The sequence below is a fragment of the Cibotium barometz genome, chromosome 10, assembly GCF_041138505.1.
Source record: "Cibotium barometz isolate CiBa-2024 chromosome 10, ASM4113850v1, whole genome shotgun sequence".
Taxonomy (NCBI): Eukaryota; Viridiplantae; Streptophyta; class Polypodiopsida; order Cyatheales; family Cibotiaceae; genus Cibotium; species Cibotium barometz.
This window is the reverse complement of record NC_141055.1, coordinates 17254807-17274769: the sequence shown is the minus strand read 5'-3', so window position 1 is coordinate 17274769 and position 19963 is coordinate 17254807. Positions and strand designations below refer to the sequence as shown.

The following is a 19963-nucleotide window of genomic DNA, read 5'->3' as shown; positions in this document are numbered from 1 at the left end:
AGCCATAAATTAATAGAAGAATTTCTTTTTTTTTAAAAAGCGAAAAATTTCTGGATTGTGATGGAGATTTTTCGAAGTGCAAATGGCGACAGATATTTGGCGGAGTTGCCGTGGCGCATCATTACAAAGTGTAGACGTGGACAATGGGGGCTTGCTACGGATCCGACGTGGAGCTCCTTCGGGTCCATGAAAGCGAGACCTCCTGCCACTGGCCCATTCCCAGACACGTCAGCATCAGAGCGGACGCCTTCGGACCACCACGTGTTACCAGAGTCATTTTTTTTTTCCCACGACTTTTAAAATGACAAAGTTTTCTAAAATTCAAATCAATCTCTCACAAGTTACAACGGCTACCTTAGGTACCTATACACTTTTTCCAAGGTTTCCTTTTGATTTTCCAAGGTTTTGAGGTATCTTCCTTTTAGAATTTGCAAGGCGATGGAGAGAGCATCCATAAATAATAATTATTATTTATTCATCCTGAACTGTAGTAAATAAATGGTAATAGTACAAATTCCTTAGTAGAAAAAGTTTGCGAAAATTGCCTAGAGTGCACAAGGGCCCCCTTGTCTAAGCCTTACTACTACAGCCTGCTCTGCAGACGCAGAGAAGGCTAGTAGGACGACAAGTCGACAGCACGCCCTCCCACACACGCACACACATGGTATTACACATTCATTCATGTCCTCATTTCCTATACATACACTCACACGCACACTCACCATTTCTCTGTCTCTCTCTCTCACACACACATTCATATAATCTCCCTCTCTGGGCTACTGTAGTAGTAGCTTGGCTATGGCTACATACATGAAATCTCTCTCCCTGGAGCTACAGCAGTAGTAGCTATGGCTATGGCTTTATTACTACAAGCTTACTGTTAAGTTCGCCCCCTGTCCCTGAAAATGTCCCCCTTTAAGAAATGCATCCTCTCTTCACAGCAGATTCTCTACAAATCTCTCTATCTAAACCCACTTAGTGACTCTCCAGAGGACCCATTTAGCTCTTCTTTTTTGATTGTTTCATCACCATCATCTTCTGCTGCCGCTTCTTCTTCTTCTCCAACAACTATGGTTCTGCAGAAGCTCAAGGAGAATGACCCGCCCTCACTGGGCAAGTCATCAGAGGCCAAGGCGGACAAAGAGACGAGGACAAGGCCGCCCAATTGCGTGAGAAAGCGAGAGCCCCTCCGCCCAATGATGGTGCCCAAGAGGACCCTCAAATGTGTGGTGGAAGGGAACCCTGAGGAAGGTATTGCTACTGCAAGTAATTCACAGCAGATTGAAGAGACAGCCCCCCTCTTCCCTCCTCCCACGCCCACCCACTTATCCCACATGTGGGATGAGCCCGAGTGTGCAGTTGCTCCTGCCCCTGCTTGGTCCACTCTCGGCAACAGGTTAGAAATTTAAACCTCTTCTTTAAAAAAATGTGCAGTTCTCTCGATGCAATTTAGATTTTCAATAAGCTATTAATTCTTCACAAGTATTGATACTGCTATTAATATGTACAATGTTCCAACATAATCGATTAAGCAGCTGTTAATTTTGGTGTTTTTTATTAAAAAAATTGGTTTAGCTGTTGGTGCTTAGTATGTTAAATTTAGCCTTACTAATTAATCTGCAATACTTGGGTGCTTAGTATGTTCAGTTTAGCCAGTCTAATTGGAAGCTTAAGCTTGAATTGTTTGAAAACAGAACGTTGCTATGCCGCCCGTTGCCTGTTGACGTCGGACGATGTGTGTGCTACATCTCAAGAGAGCGTGAAAATGGGCTGAATTGCTATGCGCTCTACACAGACGTAGGTTCTGTTTCAAAATTTAACTTAATCAAACACATATTGTCACTCTTAAAGAAATTAGTTAATCAGAATTAATTCAATCAAATCAAGACAAAGCTCATCAATTTTATACATTCCAGGCTTTCCTCATCATTTGAAGAGACGTCGATTTTAAAATTGGGGCTTTATGAGTGTATTAGGGGCTAATATGCCGGCAGATTAACATTCCATCGATTTGATGCAGGAGGGTCAAGGCCGGCGAGACAGAAAGTTGGCTATATCACACCACAGGCGGCGGGCGGGCAAGTCTGAATTCGTTGTGTATCCGACCGGTATAGAGTCAGTTGTGAAATCGGAAGCAATCCTTGGGAGGGTCCAAGCCAATCTGCTTGGCTCTCGCTACTCTATTTGGAATGAGGCAAGCATATAAGTTCTGGTCCTTGGTTTGTTTGTCACGGTTTTTCTTTTTCGGACTCACCTTAGGCCCAAGATCCTCCCATAGTTATCGTTTTTTTAACCTTCATAGATACCGTCGAAGAGGGAGCACCTAGTGGGGGTTTGAACCTAGGACCTCCTGGTCCCAAGACAAACACTTCACCACTTGAGCTACCACCTCATTGGCAGTGAAGTCAAAGTCTTATGTCTTTGTTCTTAAGAAAAGAGAGTTTCAAATGAGGGCGGTAGAAACATATGTGCTCCCGAGAGGAAAGTGGGAAAGTGGCGGCGGTGCGGTTTGCTAAATGTAGACAGGTGAGATGCCCATATTAAAAAAGGGCAATAGAAACGTGTGTGTACATGAGGTGGTTTCTTGCGGTTTGCTAAATATTAGACGGTGAGATGCCCGCACTCAAAACTCTCTTTCAATCTCAAAGTGTCGACCAAGTAGAGGCCATCTCCTCCCATCCCACTAGTGGCCAACAAAAAGATGCAATTGGTGGGGTACGAACATAGGGTCCACCACAAATCGCCAATAGTTGTAACCAGCTAGGATATGGCCATTTGATGATGGGAAAGGGTGTAGACCTTTATTGAGGCTTTGGTTGTTGTGTGTGAATTGCCATGGAGTTCATGCACTCTTATCTTAGTACCCACCTTTCCACTGCCTCATCTGAATCTACCCTTGGGTAGTGTAATGTTGTGTTTTTTAGGTAGAGTAATGGTAAAAAGTGTTTTATTGAAAGGCTACCTAAGTGGTATCTTGTAGCCCCATGTGGTATCGGGTAATGTAATTGGGGTGAGTTCATAAATGATAAGAGTATTAAGGAAATATGACTAAAATCTCCTAAACTTCAAGAATTTCTGAGTCTAAGTGTAGAAATTGCAGGTAGTTTTATGAATGTAAGAGTTGCAAATGCATGGATTTTTCCACACACTGTAAATTAAAGTTGATTATTATAGTGTTTTTATTAAAAATATGTTGACACTTTAAAGTTCTTGATTATTTGACCTTTTATATTTATAGGTTGACCCAACCACCTCTCGAAAGAGTAGCTCTCGACCCTTGTTGGGTGTAATCATGTGAGTTTCACATATTATGACTCCATTTTTATCAAATTTACCCAATTGAATTCTAATATATTTGCAAATTTCTTTATCCTCTTGACATTAGGTTTGAACCCACCATTACAACCTTGACAGGGACATTTAGGGTGATGCGTGTATGCATCCCCAAGTATCAGTCCACGCAAATGTCATCCAATCATGTGAGTTACTGGTGCAAATGCTTAAATGAATGGCTACACAAATGAATCCCTCTTGTTTATTAAATTGATAGAGAGGGCATTGAATTCCATATGCCATTGGGTAGATTTGAAACTAGAACCTTCTAATTGAGAGGCATGGGTGCTAGCACCTCTCTAAGTAGAGAGGCATGGGTGCTACTGTATAGCTACAGTCTAAGAGGCCTCTTGAAAGAATGCTAGGCTAGTTGCTTGTCATGTCTAAACCTCTTTTTCACTCATGTCATGTGTCATGCACATATTCGCATGTGTGATGTTGACATGCTTGTGGGCACATCACACATGTGAATATGTGCATGGCTCATGACATGTGTATACATCATGCACTAATACATGCATGGCACATGAAATGTGCGTGAGAGAGAACCTACACGAGTATTGAAATTTGAAGCCTTCAAAATGGGCATCATTGCCCTGCAAAGTTTCATAGGAAGTGATTTTTTGTAAAGAAGTGAAGGGTTTCTCATGAAGACCAAGGTATCTTTAAGGCCTTCGCTTTGTAAATTTTGAAGTCCAAGGCAGGGTTGCAAATTTCAAGCCTGACATACACATTCATGCAACGTATACTTAAAACATGTGTTTTTAAGAGAAAGAGACAATGATTGTATTAATGTTCGGATAGGCTGGATACGGTCTATGGGACCAAAAAGCAATATATGGCGCAACATGAAATGAAATGTGTGTGTGTGTGTGTGTGAGAGAGAGAGAGAGAGAGAGAGAGAGAGAGAGAGAGAGAGACTTATACATGGGCATGGAACATGAAATGAATGAGAGAGAGAGAGAGAGAGAGAGAGAGCCCTCATATGCATGCATGGGCATGGAACTTGAAATGAGGGGGAGACGTGTGCATGCGCACGTGCGTGCGTGAATATATATATATATATATATTTAAAGATTTGACTAATTTCCTTTGGATTTGGGGCAGCGAGAGAAGAATGGCCTTGCTCCTGATTGGGAGGAGAATGCCACCAATGTCCATCAACTCTGTTCACGCAAGCCCTTCTACAACAAGGTGAACAACATTCCCTTCATATTTCTCCTCGTAGAATGCATTCTAACAACATGATTAATCCCAACGCAAATTTTTTCACTGTTTTTACACAGACAACGAGGCGCTATGAGCTTGATTTCAGAGACAGGGCCAAGAGAGCCTCCAAGATCAAAACCTCCTCCAAAAACCTGCAGCTGAGCATGAATGTATGTGCTTATTGTTGGTGCTTAAGCTTACGTTAAGGCTGATCTGCTGGATTATAGCTTCTTCTCAGTGCTCTTGGGAGTGTCTTTGTGAGTGCTTACGCTCACATTAAGGTTCTTCCACATGTTTTAAAGTTCTAATCCAATTTCTTCTTCGTTTTAGGAAAACGGGAAGCAGGTCATCTTGATGCTTGGCAAAATTGGAAAGTCTGAATACGTTATGGAGTATCGGTGAGGCTCCTTTTAAAGATAATATATTAGCTTATTAATGTTAAGATAATAATAGCTTATTAATGTCAAGATAGTATTAACTTATTATTGCTATGTTTTTGTTGTTGTGGTGTGTAATCAGCTTCCCTTTAACGGCCTTTCAAGCTTTCAGCATTTGTCTAGCTTCCATGGACTCAAAGTTGTGTTGCTCTATATAGTAAAAACTTTCCGAGTCCCCTTGTATCTATAATCCTTGGTGTTGGTATTCTTTCTTGAATCCAAACCAAAATTCACTTATGCCTCCCACAAAAGAACTCCATAAAACTATGCTAAGCTGCTTATGATCCCTTGTTATGATAGGAAATCATTTAAGTCACTTGTATGCTTAGGAAAAATCATTTTTATTGAATAAAAATCAATAAAGGAACAAAATTCACATGTTTTGTGTCATATCTTGGTCACTTTATACAGTTAAGGGGCATGGAAGTGTCCTATTGGACAATAAATAATTATCTCCAAACCCCTTTTTAATATATATATGAAATTCCATTGAGAAAAGTTTAATGAGACATACTAGAAACAGACATAGAAGGTTCTTAGGACAAGAAAGTGACTTAGGACATTTGAATGTCTTAGTACGAAACTCGTGTTAATTAACTCATAAGCCTTGTTTTCCAATCTTTTTCCTTCTTTTTTTTCTGTGTTGTCCATGTGTTGCTTTGATTGAAAACTAGTTCTATAATAGCTTGTGTTTTCTTGCTTTCTTTTCATATAGTTCAGTCCTCCTTCATACAATTCTCTATAAGCTTGTGTTTTCTTGCTTTTTTTTCATACAATTTATTCCTTCTTTACACTTGGTCACACAATACATAGCTTAGGGTAGACTTCGACCCTACATTGTGACTTCAACTAGCCTACATTGCTTTTTGGTTGAATTGTTTTTGCTCCTCCACATTGTGCCCATTTGTATTAGATTTTCACAAGTGTCTCTCTCTTAGTATTACCTGATTTGTCCAAGTCCCTTATTTATAGAGTCTTGGTATTGCTAAGTCATCTCTCGTGTCTAGTGGGCCTCTCTCTCAGGCTTACCTGATATGTCCAAGTCCCTTATTTATGAACTCTTGGTATTGCAAAGTCAACTCTCTCCCCTTCAATCAAGGTACATTGAAATTGTTCCAACTATGTGTTTGAGCTAGACTTTGACACTACATTGTGATTTGAACTAGTGAAAGCATCAAAGGGGGACCAACCTCTATAGTGCCCCTATACTCTTTCATGCAATAGCAATAACCTTGGATGATCTCTCTCTCTCTCTCTCTCTCTCTCTCTCTCTCTCTCTCTCTCTCTCTCTCTCTCTCTCTCTCTCACGCACACACACACACACACACACACACACACAAAGCAAAAATACACATACACATCAATAGCCCGATACCATAGATAATAAGCAAGTGAGGGAAAGAGATATTAAAAGATGAGAGGTTGATATGAGAATTTAGTATGATGAGCAAGATATTTGAGTAGGTTCTTAATGCTTTAGAGCTCACAAAACGCACACTTGTCAACGACCGCACTCTTTAACCTCACAATAATCACTCACATGCACACAAAGAACATAAATCAAACTCTTTCTCTCTTTTATAAATACAAGAAATCAACTTGCATTAACAGTTTCCTTAGTGACAAGGAATTCTATCTGAGATAACATAACAAGAATTTTTGATAATAACGAGACCAACAAATGATCCCTTATAGGTAAATAATTGCAAAATGATGATCTTGACGAAAAAATTCTAAAAGGAATCGACTTCTTTTGCTCTATCATCCACCACACAGCAAGCACAAATGTTGATATTCACAGACTGTGGAAAGCATATACAACAAGTCACTCGGACTGAGTGGACTCCACTACCAAAGAAATTTTATCGTCTTCGGATAGAGGTTATCCTGCATCAAGAACACGTGAACCTTGCAGTCTATACACCCACAAAGGTTGTAGTGTAGTTGACCTCCTCTCCTACAAGATGTATCTAGCTCTATCCTTGTTCCCTCATTTGCGATGCACATGGTGTAGGAACCTTGAACTCTACACCGCTTCTCCCCTTCGCTTCTCTTCTTTTTTGCTTGCCAAAAAGAGTGGTATTGTGTATTTTTATCTTTGCTTTACAACCATGGTTATCATAGCCAAAGATAACTTTCTTTTAAAAAAGTAGCTTAACTTTAGAGAGAAAGATGTGGCTTTTAGAGAGGTGTGATAGGTAGAGTGAAAGAGGAGAACAAAAGGCATTTTGCATGGCCAAGTGGGTTTATACAAGCACTGAAAGTGGGCGGCCTTAGAGGGCATGGCCAAGGGCCAAGCAATGGCCCTTCAGATGTGAAAGTTGAAAATGGCCAACCACACCACGCATGCGCCCACGCACTAGGTGGGTTAGAGCTCCCACAAGAACACACAAGCCCAAGCTCCTCTCCCTTATGATGCTAACAATGGGAGACTGGAGAGCCTTATGAAGGCTCCCCTCCTCTCTTTGACTTATGCATATGGGATTATTCTAAAAGAATCCCATGCTTCTCATGGCTTCCACTTATTCATCACCCAAAATTTCATTTTCTCCTAAAACTTTATGCACAAATGTTATGATCCTAAAGTAGTATTTGAGCAATCATTTAACCTAGTAAAAAATATGGAGTTAGTATTGTTTATTTTGGGAATTAAAAAAAAACTCGTCTCAATAGCCTAGATTATGCATCAATGCCTAAATCAGAGGACACGTGGCAGGAGGTTTCTGCTTCTGTTGAGTTTTTTGAGTCAATTTACTTTGTTTCTCTCAGCCGGGTCTGTTTAAACCAGATTAGTGAGAAGAGGGTCAGAGAGAGATCAGCATAGGGTCCATGGAGGTATTTGGGGTGTGGCAGTAAGATCTGGTGATGTTGGAGGACAACAAAGGAGTCTGGAGGACATGTTTTTGAACTGAGGGACTAGAGGTGGATTTTGGAAACAATTTTCAGTCTGGAGGTCATCTGTGGTCAAGAAAGGCTTGTAGTTGGAAGATCTGAGGTTTTGGAGGTCAGTGCTGACCTGAGAGGACAGTTTAAGGAGGTAGCTGGGTAAAAAAGGGAGGTTGAGGGGTGTTAAGGTGTCCCCTTGAGTCAGTTGGAGGGCTGAGGACAAGAGCCAGGTTGATTGGTGCCATTGGAGCTGGGATTTGAGAGTCCCCCAGTTGAGATCCCACTGTGTCTTTTTCTTGTGTGCCTGCTCTAGTGGTGTAGTAGAGACCATCACCAAGCCACCACACAACGTCTCTTCTCAAGGGTTTCTCACATGCTTAAGTCAATGTGATTTTCAAGGGAGCAAATGTCAAGATGAGACTTGGTTATTTTTATGGCTACAGCTTAGGTCTATCTATCTATTATCTATCCTAACCCCCCCTACATGTGGCAAGAGGGGAGAGAAGAGGGGATAGAGACTCGGCTCCCCTAGCTCCCCCACATGGCCGAGTGTGAGGAGAGGGTGAAGGTGAGAGTGGATGTGTTGTTGTATGTGTATATTGACATTAACATGATGTTGCTCAAAACGATTCAAAGTGAACTGATTTCCAATAGATACTCAAAAAACAAAATGGAGTGAAGCCTCCCCCCCTCCCTCCCTAGGCTCACTATACTTATACCTATCCATATCAAGTATGAGCAGGCATGTCCACTCTTGAGTACTTTGGCTAGAGTGTGAAGGTAGGGGATCAAGTATTGTTCCCACTTGCAATGGTAAAAAGGCTTATCAGGGTCTGGTGCATTCAATACTAGTGAATACTCACTTAGACATTATGGCACATATTTGTGTTTTACAGTAACATGAAAAAATAAATTGAAGAGATTGAATTATATTTCTTGAAATTTTTATATACAATGTACTTAAGAAAGTACAATGGAAGGACTTACTGTATTAAGAAAAGATAGCTTCCAATTAGCTCTCAATACTCAATGATATAAAGATTTCAATCATGATTTTAAAAATCCCAATAGAAGCAATTTATAGGCTCGCCAATCTACCTTGTGATCACATATGGCCATAGAAGAGGTTTATTGAAAGAAAAGATGTCTCTAGATTTAGATAAAAATCCAACAATTCAAATGGTCAAATTTTAGATGGTAGTGAGTACTATAATTTATCAATTTACTTTATTTTGATTTAATAATTCGGTTTAGAGTTATAGTCTTTGTAAAATGAGTTTTTCGTTTATAACGGTTAGATTTTGAGCCATTGAAATGATAACAGTTGTCGTTTTAAAAAACTGATGGAAATTTGGATTTCACTTTGTTGACAAAGTGGATTCCAGAATCCAAATTTTCACTGAAACTAATGTTTCTATCGTGACATTGAAATTTTCGTTTTAAAAAAAAAGAAAATTTGGTCCATAATGAACAAAAATTTCACTTTTATTAGATGAAAAATTTAGTCTGTCAAAAAATTTCGTCGGCAAAAATTTTTTTCCGTAAAAAAACTCCATCGATGGAAAAATTATCGTCAAAAAATTTCGTCAAAAAATTTCGTCAAAAAATTTCGTTAAAAAATTCCGTTGACAAAATTTTCAATCCGTCAATGAAAATTTAGATTCCAGGATTCTAGTATTCAAATTTTTATCGACGAAATTTTTTCCGTGAACGAAATTTTTTGACGAAAATTTTTTCAACGGATGGAAATTTTTTCCATCGATGGAATTTTCGACGGAATGTTTTTCCATTGATGGAATTTTGTGGTCGACGGAATTTTTTTCGTCCAAAAAAGTAAAATTTTTGTTCGTTTTGGACCAAAATATTTTTTTTTGGATGAAAATTTCACTCTCACAATAGAAACATTAGTGTGTCCAAAATTTTGGATTCTAGAATCAATTTTGTCAACAAAGTGGATTCTGGAATCCAATTTTTCATCAATTTTTTAAAATGACAAATGTTGTCATTTTCATGCTTCAAAATTTAACTGTTATAAACTAAAACCGTATGACGATAACTTTAAATCGAACTATTAGATCAAAATAAAGTAAATTGATAAATTGTAGCACTCACTACCATCTAAAATTTGACTATTTGGATCGTTAGTTTTCTATCTGAATCTAGAGAAATCATTTCTTTCAATAAGCCTCTTCTATGGCCATGGACTCCATATACCTACTTATCTTAACATCAAATATATGCTCTAATTCAATGATTAGATGAGATGCAATGATAGGGATGAAGTTAGTTAAATTTTTAGAGGAAAAAAGTACATTTTTGTAATTCTAAGTAAAGAATATATTATACATTACATAGACATACGTGAATTATTAGTTTTAAAGAAAATTAGATCTTGTATTGACCTTGTTTTCTCCATTTTGTTATTTGACACAAAAAGTGAAAAGGTTTTCACCTTTAAATTAGCAATATGTACACTTTTAAAAAGAAGTTTAAAACTATGCTTATTTTGTAAATTTTCTAAATACATTTCTCTTCAATGTCTCTAAAAGAGTGTAAAATTGATCAATATTTAGGACTAGTGAAAAATCAAGACAGCTTGTTGCAAAACAACAACTCATGACTCGTGGTCATTTTTCATGACTCACTATTGAAACCAATAATGCTACTGTGTGAAGAGGAAGCTGCCAAGAATAGTGGGACAAGCAAAAGATAGGCCAAATAAGACTCTAAGTAAGTTGTCAATCAAGAGGTTATTACTCAAGGCTACCACTACCGTAGCCATAAGCTAAAGCTTAAGCGCCTCCTTTGCAAGCAACCCTCGGCAAGAAACTCTATAGCAAGAACCCAAGCCAATTGAAGATCCTAAGATATAAGATGCTACCTTAGTAACTCCTCTGCAAGGCATACCAATGATCTCGGCAGCACAACAAGCCACTACTTTAAAGCTAGATAGCCCACAAAATCACCTCATAGCTACTACCTTAGTAACGCCTCTACAAGGCATACCAATGATCTTGGCAGAACAACAAGCCACTACTCTAAAGCTAGCTAGCCCACAAAATCACCTCATAGCTACTAGAGCTTACTTTGGTGGGGTATGACAATGATGGTTTGCCACCATAGATACAAACAAACCGATGATGATGATGAACGATGCAAAGTGGAGGAATAGAATCTAGCATTTAATCATCTCAAGCCATAACCATAAAGTATAAGAAATATGCACTAAGTCCATATTAGGGAATTTGAAAAAATCCCAATTTTCATTTTCATATGTTTAGGATAAATAGGTCAATAAAATGTATTACCTTCTTTTCTCCAAAGTGCATCTTTGTGACATTGAGGCTTACAATACTCAAATTATACTATATTTAAGTACAATCTTACAGGAATTCTTTATTCAAATACACATTGTATACCATGAATTTTGTGATCACATTCATCATGTTGCCTCCTCAATGACACATCGAAAAATATAAGAGAGGTTGAGAGAGATAGATAAGAGAGACATAAATAGAGAGAGAGAAACACAAAAAGAGAGAGAGAGAGAGAGAGGGGGAGAGAGAGAGAGAGAGAGAATGATGTACTTCTCGCCATATTTGGGAAACTTTGCACCCGTAATTACTTGCCAAAAAAATCCCCCCATCAAAAGTTGCTCATTTATAAACATAGAATCCCCTCCTTGCTTTGTGATTCCAGCCCATGAATTGATTGCAAGCTTCCCCTCAATAAATCTTGAACACATTAATTCAATCTCACGTAGTTCTTATAAACTTGGAACCATTTGCACTATCTTCTGTTTGATTGCAAGAGCCTTTCTACATGCACTTCCCAATGCGAATACATCAAATACTCATCCTCCCTACAAAAAGATCGTATAGTTGTAGAAATAACATCTTCCATCTTTAGTAATAGTCTATGTGCACTCGCTTGCTCTTCATGTGCATCTGCTGAGTCACCACCACTCTCACTGTCACCTATCACTATTGTCAACAATATCTAAAATATAGGGTGTATGCTCCAAATCTTGGTAGCGAGACAATTGTCCATGAATTCCTTCTCTTTGCACACTAATACATGTGCCAAAAAAATATTGATTAATCCATCCACATGATGTGTATTAGGAGGGTTAATATCCATGCTACCAATTGCCAACTTGTATTTCCTAGTTACCTTCTCTAAAGGACTCTCCAAGTCTACAAGTTGCTTAAATGTTACAAATGCAATGAGGACGAATTGTGTAGGTTCAACAGCTAGTTTTAACAATCCATACATCATCTCAAACGTGTTTAAGCTCCATGTCATGCTACGAATCCCATGAACTACATCAATTACCACTGTGCCAATGTAATTGGTTCCTTGAATGTGTTGCACATGAACTCCATCCTTTCCATGTCTCATTCAACCTAGTATACACTCCAAAGATACTTATCAAAATGCAAACTAGGTCCCTCATTTTGGTTTATAATCCACTAAATGTATGCTTGTGCCAATGGAGGCAATGCATCTTTATGATCTCTATGAGCAAGCTTCTTGGACATAGTCCCTAATAGGATTGAGCTCTGAGTTATAGATAGATTTGGAAAATTGTCCAAATCTATATTGAATGGTTGGCCAAACCTAGTGATATGAGCATTAGAAAAATCCCCAATAAGGGTTAAAGGCAAGTCTCCAATACGGGTGACTTCTAGTTAGAGGATCATTATGGAAGTCCCCACCAGTAGGATTGGGCTTAAATTATAGTTAGATTTGGACAATTGTCCAAATCTATATTGAATGGTTGACCGAATCTAGTGAGATGAGCATTAGGCAAGTCCCCAATTGGGGTTAGCATTAGGCAATTCCCTAAAAGGGCAAGGTCACATGTGATGGTCATTATGCTTTTCTACCCCTGCCGCCGTTGGGGGCTTGTGGTGGACCTCGCACCCCATCATAGGGGGGCCTAGTGACCCCCCTGACCCCTCGCCACTGGGGGGGGGGCCTAGCAACCCCCTAGGCCCCCACCCTCAATAAGTCCCAATAAACTCGATGCCCCCCACTGCCCCCAAAGACAATCCAATTACCAAATAAGGACAAAAGTATGAAAAATCATCCCTTTTTTGGGCCCATAAATCCTTGTTTGGGCACGCGTGTTAGATATGTTCAAGAGCTTGATGGAAAGCCCTCACATATACATACATACATATAGATATACATACAAACATACATACATTCATATATATATATATATATATATATATATATATATATATATATATATATATATATACATACATATCTACATACATATACATACATACATACATACATACATACATATATATATATATATATATATATATATATATATATATACACGAATGGATATTTCACTATATCTAGGCACATGGTATAATGGTCATTAACGAGTTCCAGTTGGGGCAATAACAACTCGTTGATCTGTTGGGGCGAGTTGGATTCCTAGGGAATCCTTGTACGAAGGGTAAAATTCGGTCGATTCTCTCGAGGAAGTTGCTAAAGCGACCTCTGCACCTCGACCAATGGGTCATGGTGCTCAAAAGATCCTGTAGTGTATTCTGAGATTGAGCAGTACCTCCACGTATAGCTCTTCGTCGTTCTCTTGAAGAGTCGAGATGTCCTCGACCAATTTGTATACACACACACACACATATATGTATGTATGTATGTATGTATGTATGAATATCTCTCTCTCTCTCTCTCTCTCTCTCTCTCTCTCTCTCTCTCTCTATATATATATATATATATATATATATATATATATATATATATATATATATATATATATATATATATATATATATACATACATACACACACACACACACACACTCACATATGCATATATATATATGTACACACACACACACATATATATATTTATATATATATATGATGTATATGTGTGTGTGTGTGTGTGTGTATGTATATATATGTAGATACAGCTAAACGTACAATTACAACAATTGGCCAAAACTAGGGCCTTGTTAGAATTCCATGTTATAGGTTGATTTGGACACTTGGTCAAAACTAGGGCCTTGCTAGATATTCATGTTAGAGGTAGATTTGGACACTTGGCTAAAACTAGAGCCTTGTTAGAAATCCATCTTAGAGGTTGACTTACACACTAGTCCAAAAACATGGCCTGTTTAGAAATCCATATTACAGGTTATTTGGGTACTTGGTCACAAAACTAGGGCCTTGTTAACATGTTAGAGGTTGATTTGGACACTTGGCCAAAACTAGGGCCTTTTTAGAAATCCATATTAACCATTGATCTGGATCTAAAACTTGGCCAAAACTAGGGCCTTGTTAGAAATTCGGATTAGCCATTTGGACACTTGGCTAAAACTAGGTCCTTGTTAGAAATCCATATTAGAGGTAGATTTGGACACTTGACCAAAACTAGGGTGGCCTTAAAAATGGCTACGTCTATAAAACTAGGAGGTGGTCATGGGGGTTCACCTAAAAATATGTAAGTATAGCACATGAGTTCAAATGAAAGAGTTTTTTAATTCAAAATTTTAAGGTGAATTTACAGAAATACATTTACATAAGGGGTTTTTTAAATCTATTCCATAATCCCATAAAGAAAAAGGGTTCATTTTATTCATGAATAAATCAAAGTTACAACAAACATGTGTGAAATAGAAGAGAGGTTATGCAAATTTGAACGAGAACCACTAACTTGCATCTATCCCCACCACAATAGATGTCTCAAAACATGTGTGGTATGAGTGAGAACTAGAGAGGTAATGCAGGCAATTCTCTAGTTGTTATCCCGGTCACAAAGAACAAAACTTAACATTCAAAATAGATGCAAAGTGAATGAGATTTTAAAATTTTGTACAATGTTGTTGATGCAATAGGCTAGAGTAGTACAAGTAGGCAGAAGATATTTTCAAAACATGAACTTAAGAATCTTTGGAAAGTGAAAAAAAAAGAGAAATTGGTCACGAAAAACTATAGTGAGCATAAATGTATAAACCATAAATTGGTCATGAAAAACTATACTAAGTATAAATCATAAAGGTGTATATAAAGGCAATTGATGAATTAAGCGATGGAAATTGAGGAAGACCAAACTGAGCGACAACTCTCTGTTGAAAAACCAAAATTTTAAACCCAAATTCGAAGAGGTGTGACTGTTTGGTTTTGTACCTGGCTTGATCCAAATTTTCCTTTTTCAATCGGCATATAATAAAATATAATATTTTGTAAATATTTTATTAAAATTTACTTTATAAAAGGATTACTATATCACCCAATTATGGCACTTTATCTACACATAAATATTAAAATTGTTATCTTTTCTTTGTAATAAACTTTTTTAAGACTAGCAATCTTCAAGTAATAAACTTTAAACACAAACTTGTATATTTGATTTAAATTTATAAAAGCATTTATTTAAAACTAAAAGTTCAATCCTACTAGCTTCCTTATGTACCTGCTCACACCTTCTTACTACTTAAATCTTGCCGCCGCGCAGAATCTACTTAGAGTAATAACAAAAGAAAAAAAAGAAAAAATAGCCTATGTAGCTTTAATATAGACCACATTATCTTCAACGACCTTGTTACACCGTTACACACACATGTGTGTGTGTGTGTGTGTGTGTGTGTGTGTGTGTGTGTGTGTGGTGGGGGGAGGGGTTGTGCCTCTCTCTCTCTCTCTCTCTCTCTCTCTCTCTCTCTCTCTCTCTCTCTCTCTCTCACACACACACACACACACACACACACACACACACACACAACATAATGAGTATTATATCAAAATATTATACTATATGATAATATTAGTTTTTATTTTTCTCATTATAAAAATATTATATTAGAATATATTATTATAATATTTTTAATTTGTTCATATAAAAATGGATAAATCTACTATTATAGATCATTATATTTTTATATTAGTATATACTTCACTATACATTTAGGTTATCAATACTAGTATAAACTATATATGTAAAATAAAATCATCATATGTCTCATAACTATATACATGCATGTGTGTGTGTTTGTGTGCATATTGTTAACTCCCATACCAACCTAGGCTAAGATGATATTGCAACTATCATGGGGAAGCTCACAGCTTACCCGCATATCGAGCTAAGCTTTGAGATGTTGCTACTGTTACCTCCAAGTATTCTCCATCTATGTGTCACACACCAAGGTTGCTTATACACACAAAGAAAGCTTGACTCTCTCACTCACAAATGGAAGCTATCAAGGAGTACAACACACAACAAGAGCTCTCTCAAGAAATCAAGAAGTAAAGCTCTCTTAAGCACACACTCTCTCTATCACATGATGTCTCAAAAGTCACTTATATATAATGGTCCACAAGTTTACGCTTGGTTGGCATCCATAAAAAAGCCTTAAAAATATAGAGGCTTTATAACAATAGCCTTTACATGGACTCCATAAATTGACAAAACATACTCTTGGCAAAATCCTTGGAACAAAACATTACAAAAGATGAAAATTACAAAGTATAGGCACTCCAAAATGTGTTAACATGCCACCCCTTTATACTATAGATTCCTTCCGGTGAGTGGTATTTTTTGTAGTTAATGTGATGTTGAAGAAGGAGAGGGTTAGATTTGAAAAACAACGAGAAAGATAGTTCTTGAAGTGCTAGATTACTCATTGATCTGCATGGCTTGGACGAGTACCTACTCTAATCTTTTCTCTAGCTTGCTTATTTTCTCCAACCTCTTTGGGGTGGTGGTAGAGACAATGCTAGGCTATCTTCTCATCTTTCTCCTTAAGATGGACTATTGAGCTACCTTGTCTCTTTGAGATTACTTCAAGAAGATGGCTTGCCTATTTACTGCAGCTCTATAGTCAATAGGGTAATCTACTTCATGAGATCTTTGGCTTCTTGATGATACTTGGTTGCCTCTTTCTTCTTTTGTTAACCCCTTTGCAAGATCTTCTTCTTGCATTGTTACACCCTTGTTCTCCCTTTGCTTTTCTATCTCTTAAAAGTAAGGCTTGTCTTATAGCTACCCATTTAACTCGATCCTTTTCTTGCATTGTCACACCCTTGTTCTCCCTTTGCTTTTTTATCTCCTTAGTAAGGCTTGTGTTATAGCTACCCATTTAACTCGATCCTTTTCCATTTTCCCATTGAGATCTTGCTCTTTCTTCTTGTGAGATTCTTTAGTTTTTCCTTTAAATCCATATTAGGGAATTTGGAAAAATCCATGCATTTGGAAAAAATGAAATTGACATCTTTAAATTAATTTTGGTAATTTTGATGACTTTGGTAATTTTACTAAATTTGAAAGAGAAAGTGTTGCTACTCAAGGTTGATATAATAACACATATGGGGTGTTTACAAACTCTGTTTAAGCACAATGTAGCCAAGACAATATCCATAAAATTTGAGAAAAAAGGTATTAAAAACAATTAAATTCGAAATAGTAGGGGACTAACATGCACTAACTAAATAAACAAAAAGTGACCAACATAGATCCAACTAGTACTATAATAATTTAAACTTTCTGGCCTTCATCACAGTTCTCAAATGCTGCCAAACTCTCCTTTGCCTTAGATCATATATTTGTTAGAATCTTAACCTTTTGTGGCATTGTTTGCCCCTTAGTGACCCACACAAAAACTATCGTGTCTGCACAGGATCCTTCTTGTTACACATCCACAATTTATTCCAACAATCTCTATAAACCTCAGCATCACTAAAATTTCTCCTTTTGCATATAGGTTCCCAATATTGTATTAAAATCCTCTTGTAGTTTTCAAATGATCTATTAACATCTATGTTACTCTAAGCTACACCCAACCATATAGGATATATTGGTTTCGATGGTCGAATGAGAACAAAGTCTCCCTTTCTAACCTCAACCATGGGCTGAAAAGCTTGCTTTGGCCTTTTACTTTATGGTCCGCAATAGTTATCATCAAATTCCTCCAATCCTAAGAATTTATCATCAATATCAATAGTTAGATCATCCACATGTTTGCCTAGAGTACTTGACCAAAAGTTTTGATAGAAGCCTTTAGCCTGGACACTTTGTCTCTTTAGTGCATGAACCATGGCCTCCCAATACTCACTGGGCTGATGTGTGCTTAAAATTAAAGATATATAGTGCCCTACAAAGTAGTATTAAGATCATAAAAGATACCCTTTTACATGATGAGAGAGTTCTTACACATGGAAGGAGAGAGTTTGATTGATGTGAACCATAGATAAATACATTTTTCCCATGATGAGCTACCGATAAAATGGAAAATGTGGTGCCTTCACACTGGCCCTCACATCACCTAGTTATTTAGAGTTCAAAGTAAAATGGTAAAGTGTTGCACTGTCCCTGATGTTGACATTGGAAGCATATTTTGAGAACTATCTATATTATACATTGCAAGCATGTATCATTTGAAGGCCTAGAAAAGAAAAAAAGCCCCAACCTAAACAGGGCGACTTTTGCCCAAACAGGCTTCACCTGAAAAGGGCGACTTTTGCCCAGATAGGAAGGCTGTTTGGGCAAAAGTCGCCCTGTTCAAGTTGGGGCTTTTTAAAATTTACACAGAGGAGGAAGTTCAGGCTCTAGACCTTGCTATGACCCTTCATAAGCTGATCCCCTTAAACATAAATTAAAAATATTCATTCTTTTACATTCAAAAATTGATCCCAACAAATTCTAAGTGAGTTTCAACACTGACAAGGGGGATTGGATGAGGTTTTTTGACAGTAGACTCACTATCACCAAGCAATTTACAACTAAGTAATATTAAAATAAAAAAATATTGATACATATGGTTGAGAGGAAGGTTTACAAAGGCAAAAAGACCCCCAACCTGAACAGGGCAACTTTTGCCCGAAGCCTGTCTGGGCAAAAGTTGCCCTGTTCAAGTTGAGGTTTTTTAAAACTTTTCTAAGCCTTCAAACTATACATACTAGCAAGTGAAATATACAAATCACCCTTGCAAATGAAATAAACAAATCAAATACATTAAGATTTTTTGATAAAATTTTGATACAGATACACATGCAATAAAGGCCTTGATGGATAACTTGAGAAGTACCAAAAAAAGAATATATTAAGTGAAGCTTTACATTGTCCAATCATGTACATCATAAGGGGGAATATTCAAACGTTATCACGTCGAATGGTGTGTGCCAGCTTCATGTCTTTACACATGATTGTGACCCACTTTACATGGATTGCACACAGGTTAGAATCCTCAAACATGGTGACCAAAAATGTCTCTGCTGCTTCTTGGATTGCAGCTAGGCAAGGCTTTGCATCCTCTTGTCTCGGCCCCCAAAATCGTATAATGTCTCTTTGACAAGACGTGCAAAAGGAGATCTTGGGATGAGGAGGTCGATACTCTTCTGGAACCTTCGAATCTCCTTTAGAGCAGCCATGCCATTACGTTGTTTCCTCTTGGGGGCACGAGGAGGAGGGTTTCTTGTGGGTGGTCTAGGAGGATGTGCATGAGCACTCCAATCTCGTGCACGTTTACGCTGAGAGGATGATGGATCTCCTTCAGTTGATGCTGCTTCCGTTGCTGCCGCTCTGCCACCTCTTCTCATGTGACCCATGCCACCTCTTCTCGTGTTGGCAATGGACCCATGCCTCGATGCAAGCTCTTCCCCCCCAGTTGTGGAATGTATTGGACGGATAGGAATATCACCCCATGGCACTTGATCAGGGTCAACATCACTTCTTGTCTCTCGATCAGGGTCAGTGGTGGTGGCCGGGTCAGTGGTGTTCAAATGAGGGGGAGAGGGAGGTGGAGGTGGCAGTGGAGGACGATGATGCTTACGTGCAATGGTTTTCATGCGAGCCATGGCAAAAAGTGAAGTCAAAATATAGAAATGAGAATGAATGAGACTATTATGCCTTTATATAAAGTCATTTATAATGTGTTCAGATAGTTTGAAACTGGCCAAAAATTACAAAACCACTAGATTAGACACGTTTTAACCCAACGTCTACCATGTCTTGCCATTGTGGCATGCCATGCGACATGGCCTACTCTTGAACTTCCATTCCACTTCTCTATGTTTTCCTCCTTCCTTTTGAGTCGTGCGACTTTAGCAATTGCTGA

General features: G+C 37.9%; 1 protein-coding gene across 1 annotated transcript; it reads left to right on the top strand.

Annotated features, from left to right (window-relative positions):
• Positions 1 to 601: 601 nt before the first annotated feature.
• LOC147634608 (tubby-like protein 4) lies at positions 602 to 5357 on the top strand. The gene is made up of 9 exons (XM_086803735.1): positions 602 to 1396; positions 1695 to 1797; positions 2021 to 2194; positions 3239 to 3294; positions 3386 to 3479; positions 4441 to 4527; positions 4620 to 4712; positions 4873 to 4940; positions 5062 to 5357. Exons 1-9 carry the CDS (start codon positions 906 to 908, stop codon positions 5135 to 5137), a joined length of 1242 nt encoding a protein of 413 aa, XP_086659861.1. The 5' UTR covers positions 602 to 905; the 3' UTR covers positions 5138 to 5357.
• The last annotated feature ends 14606 nt before the right edge of the window (positions 5358 to 19963 follow it).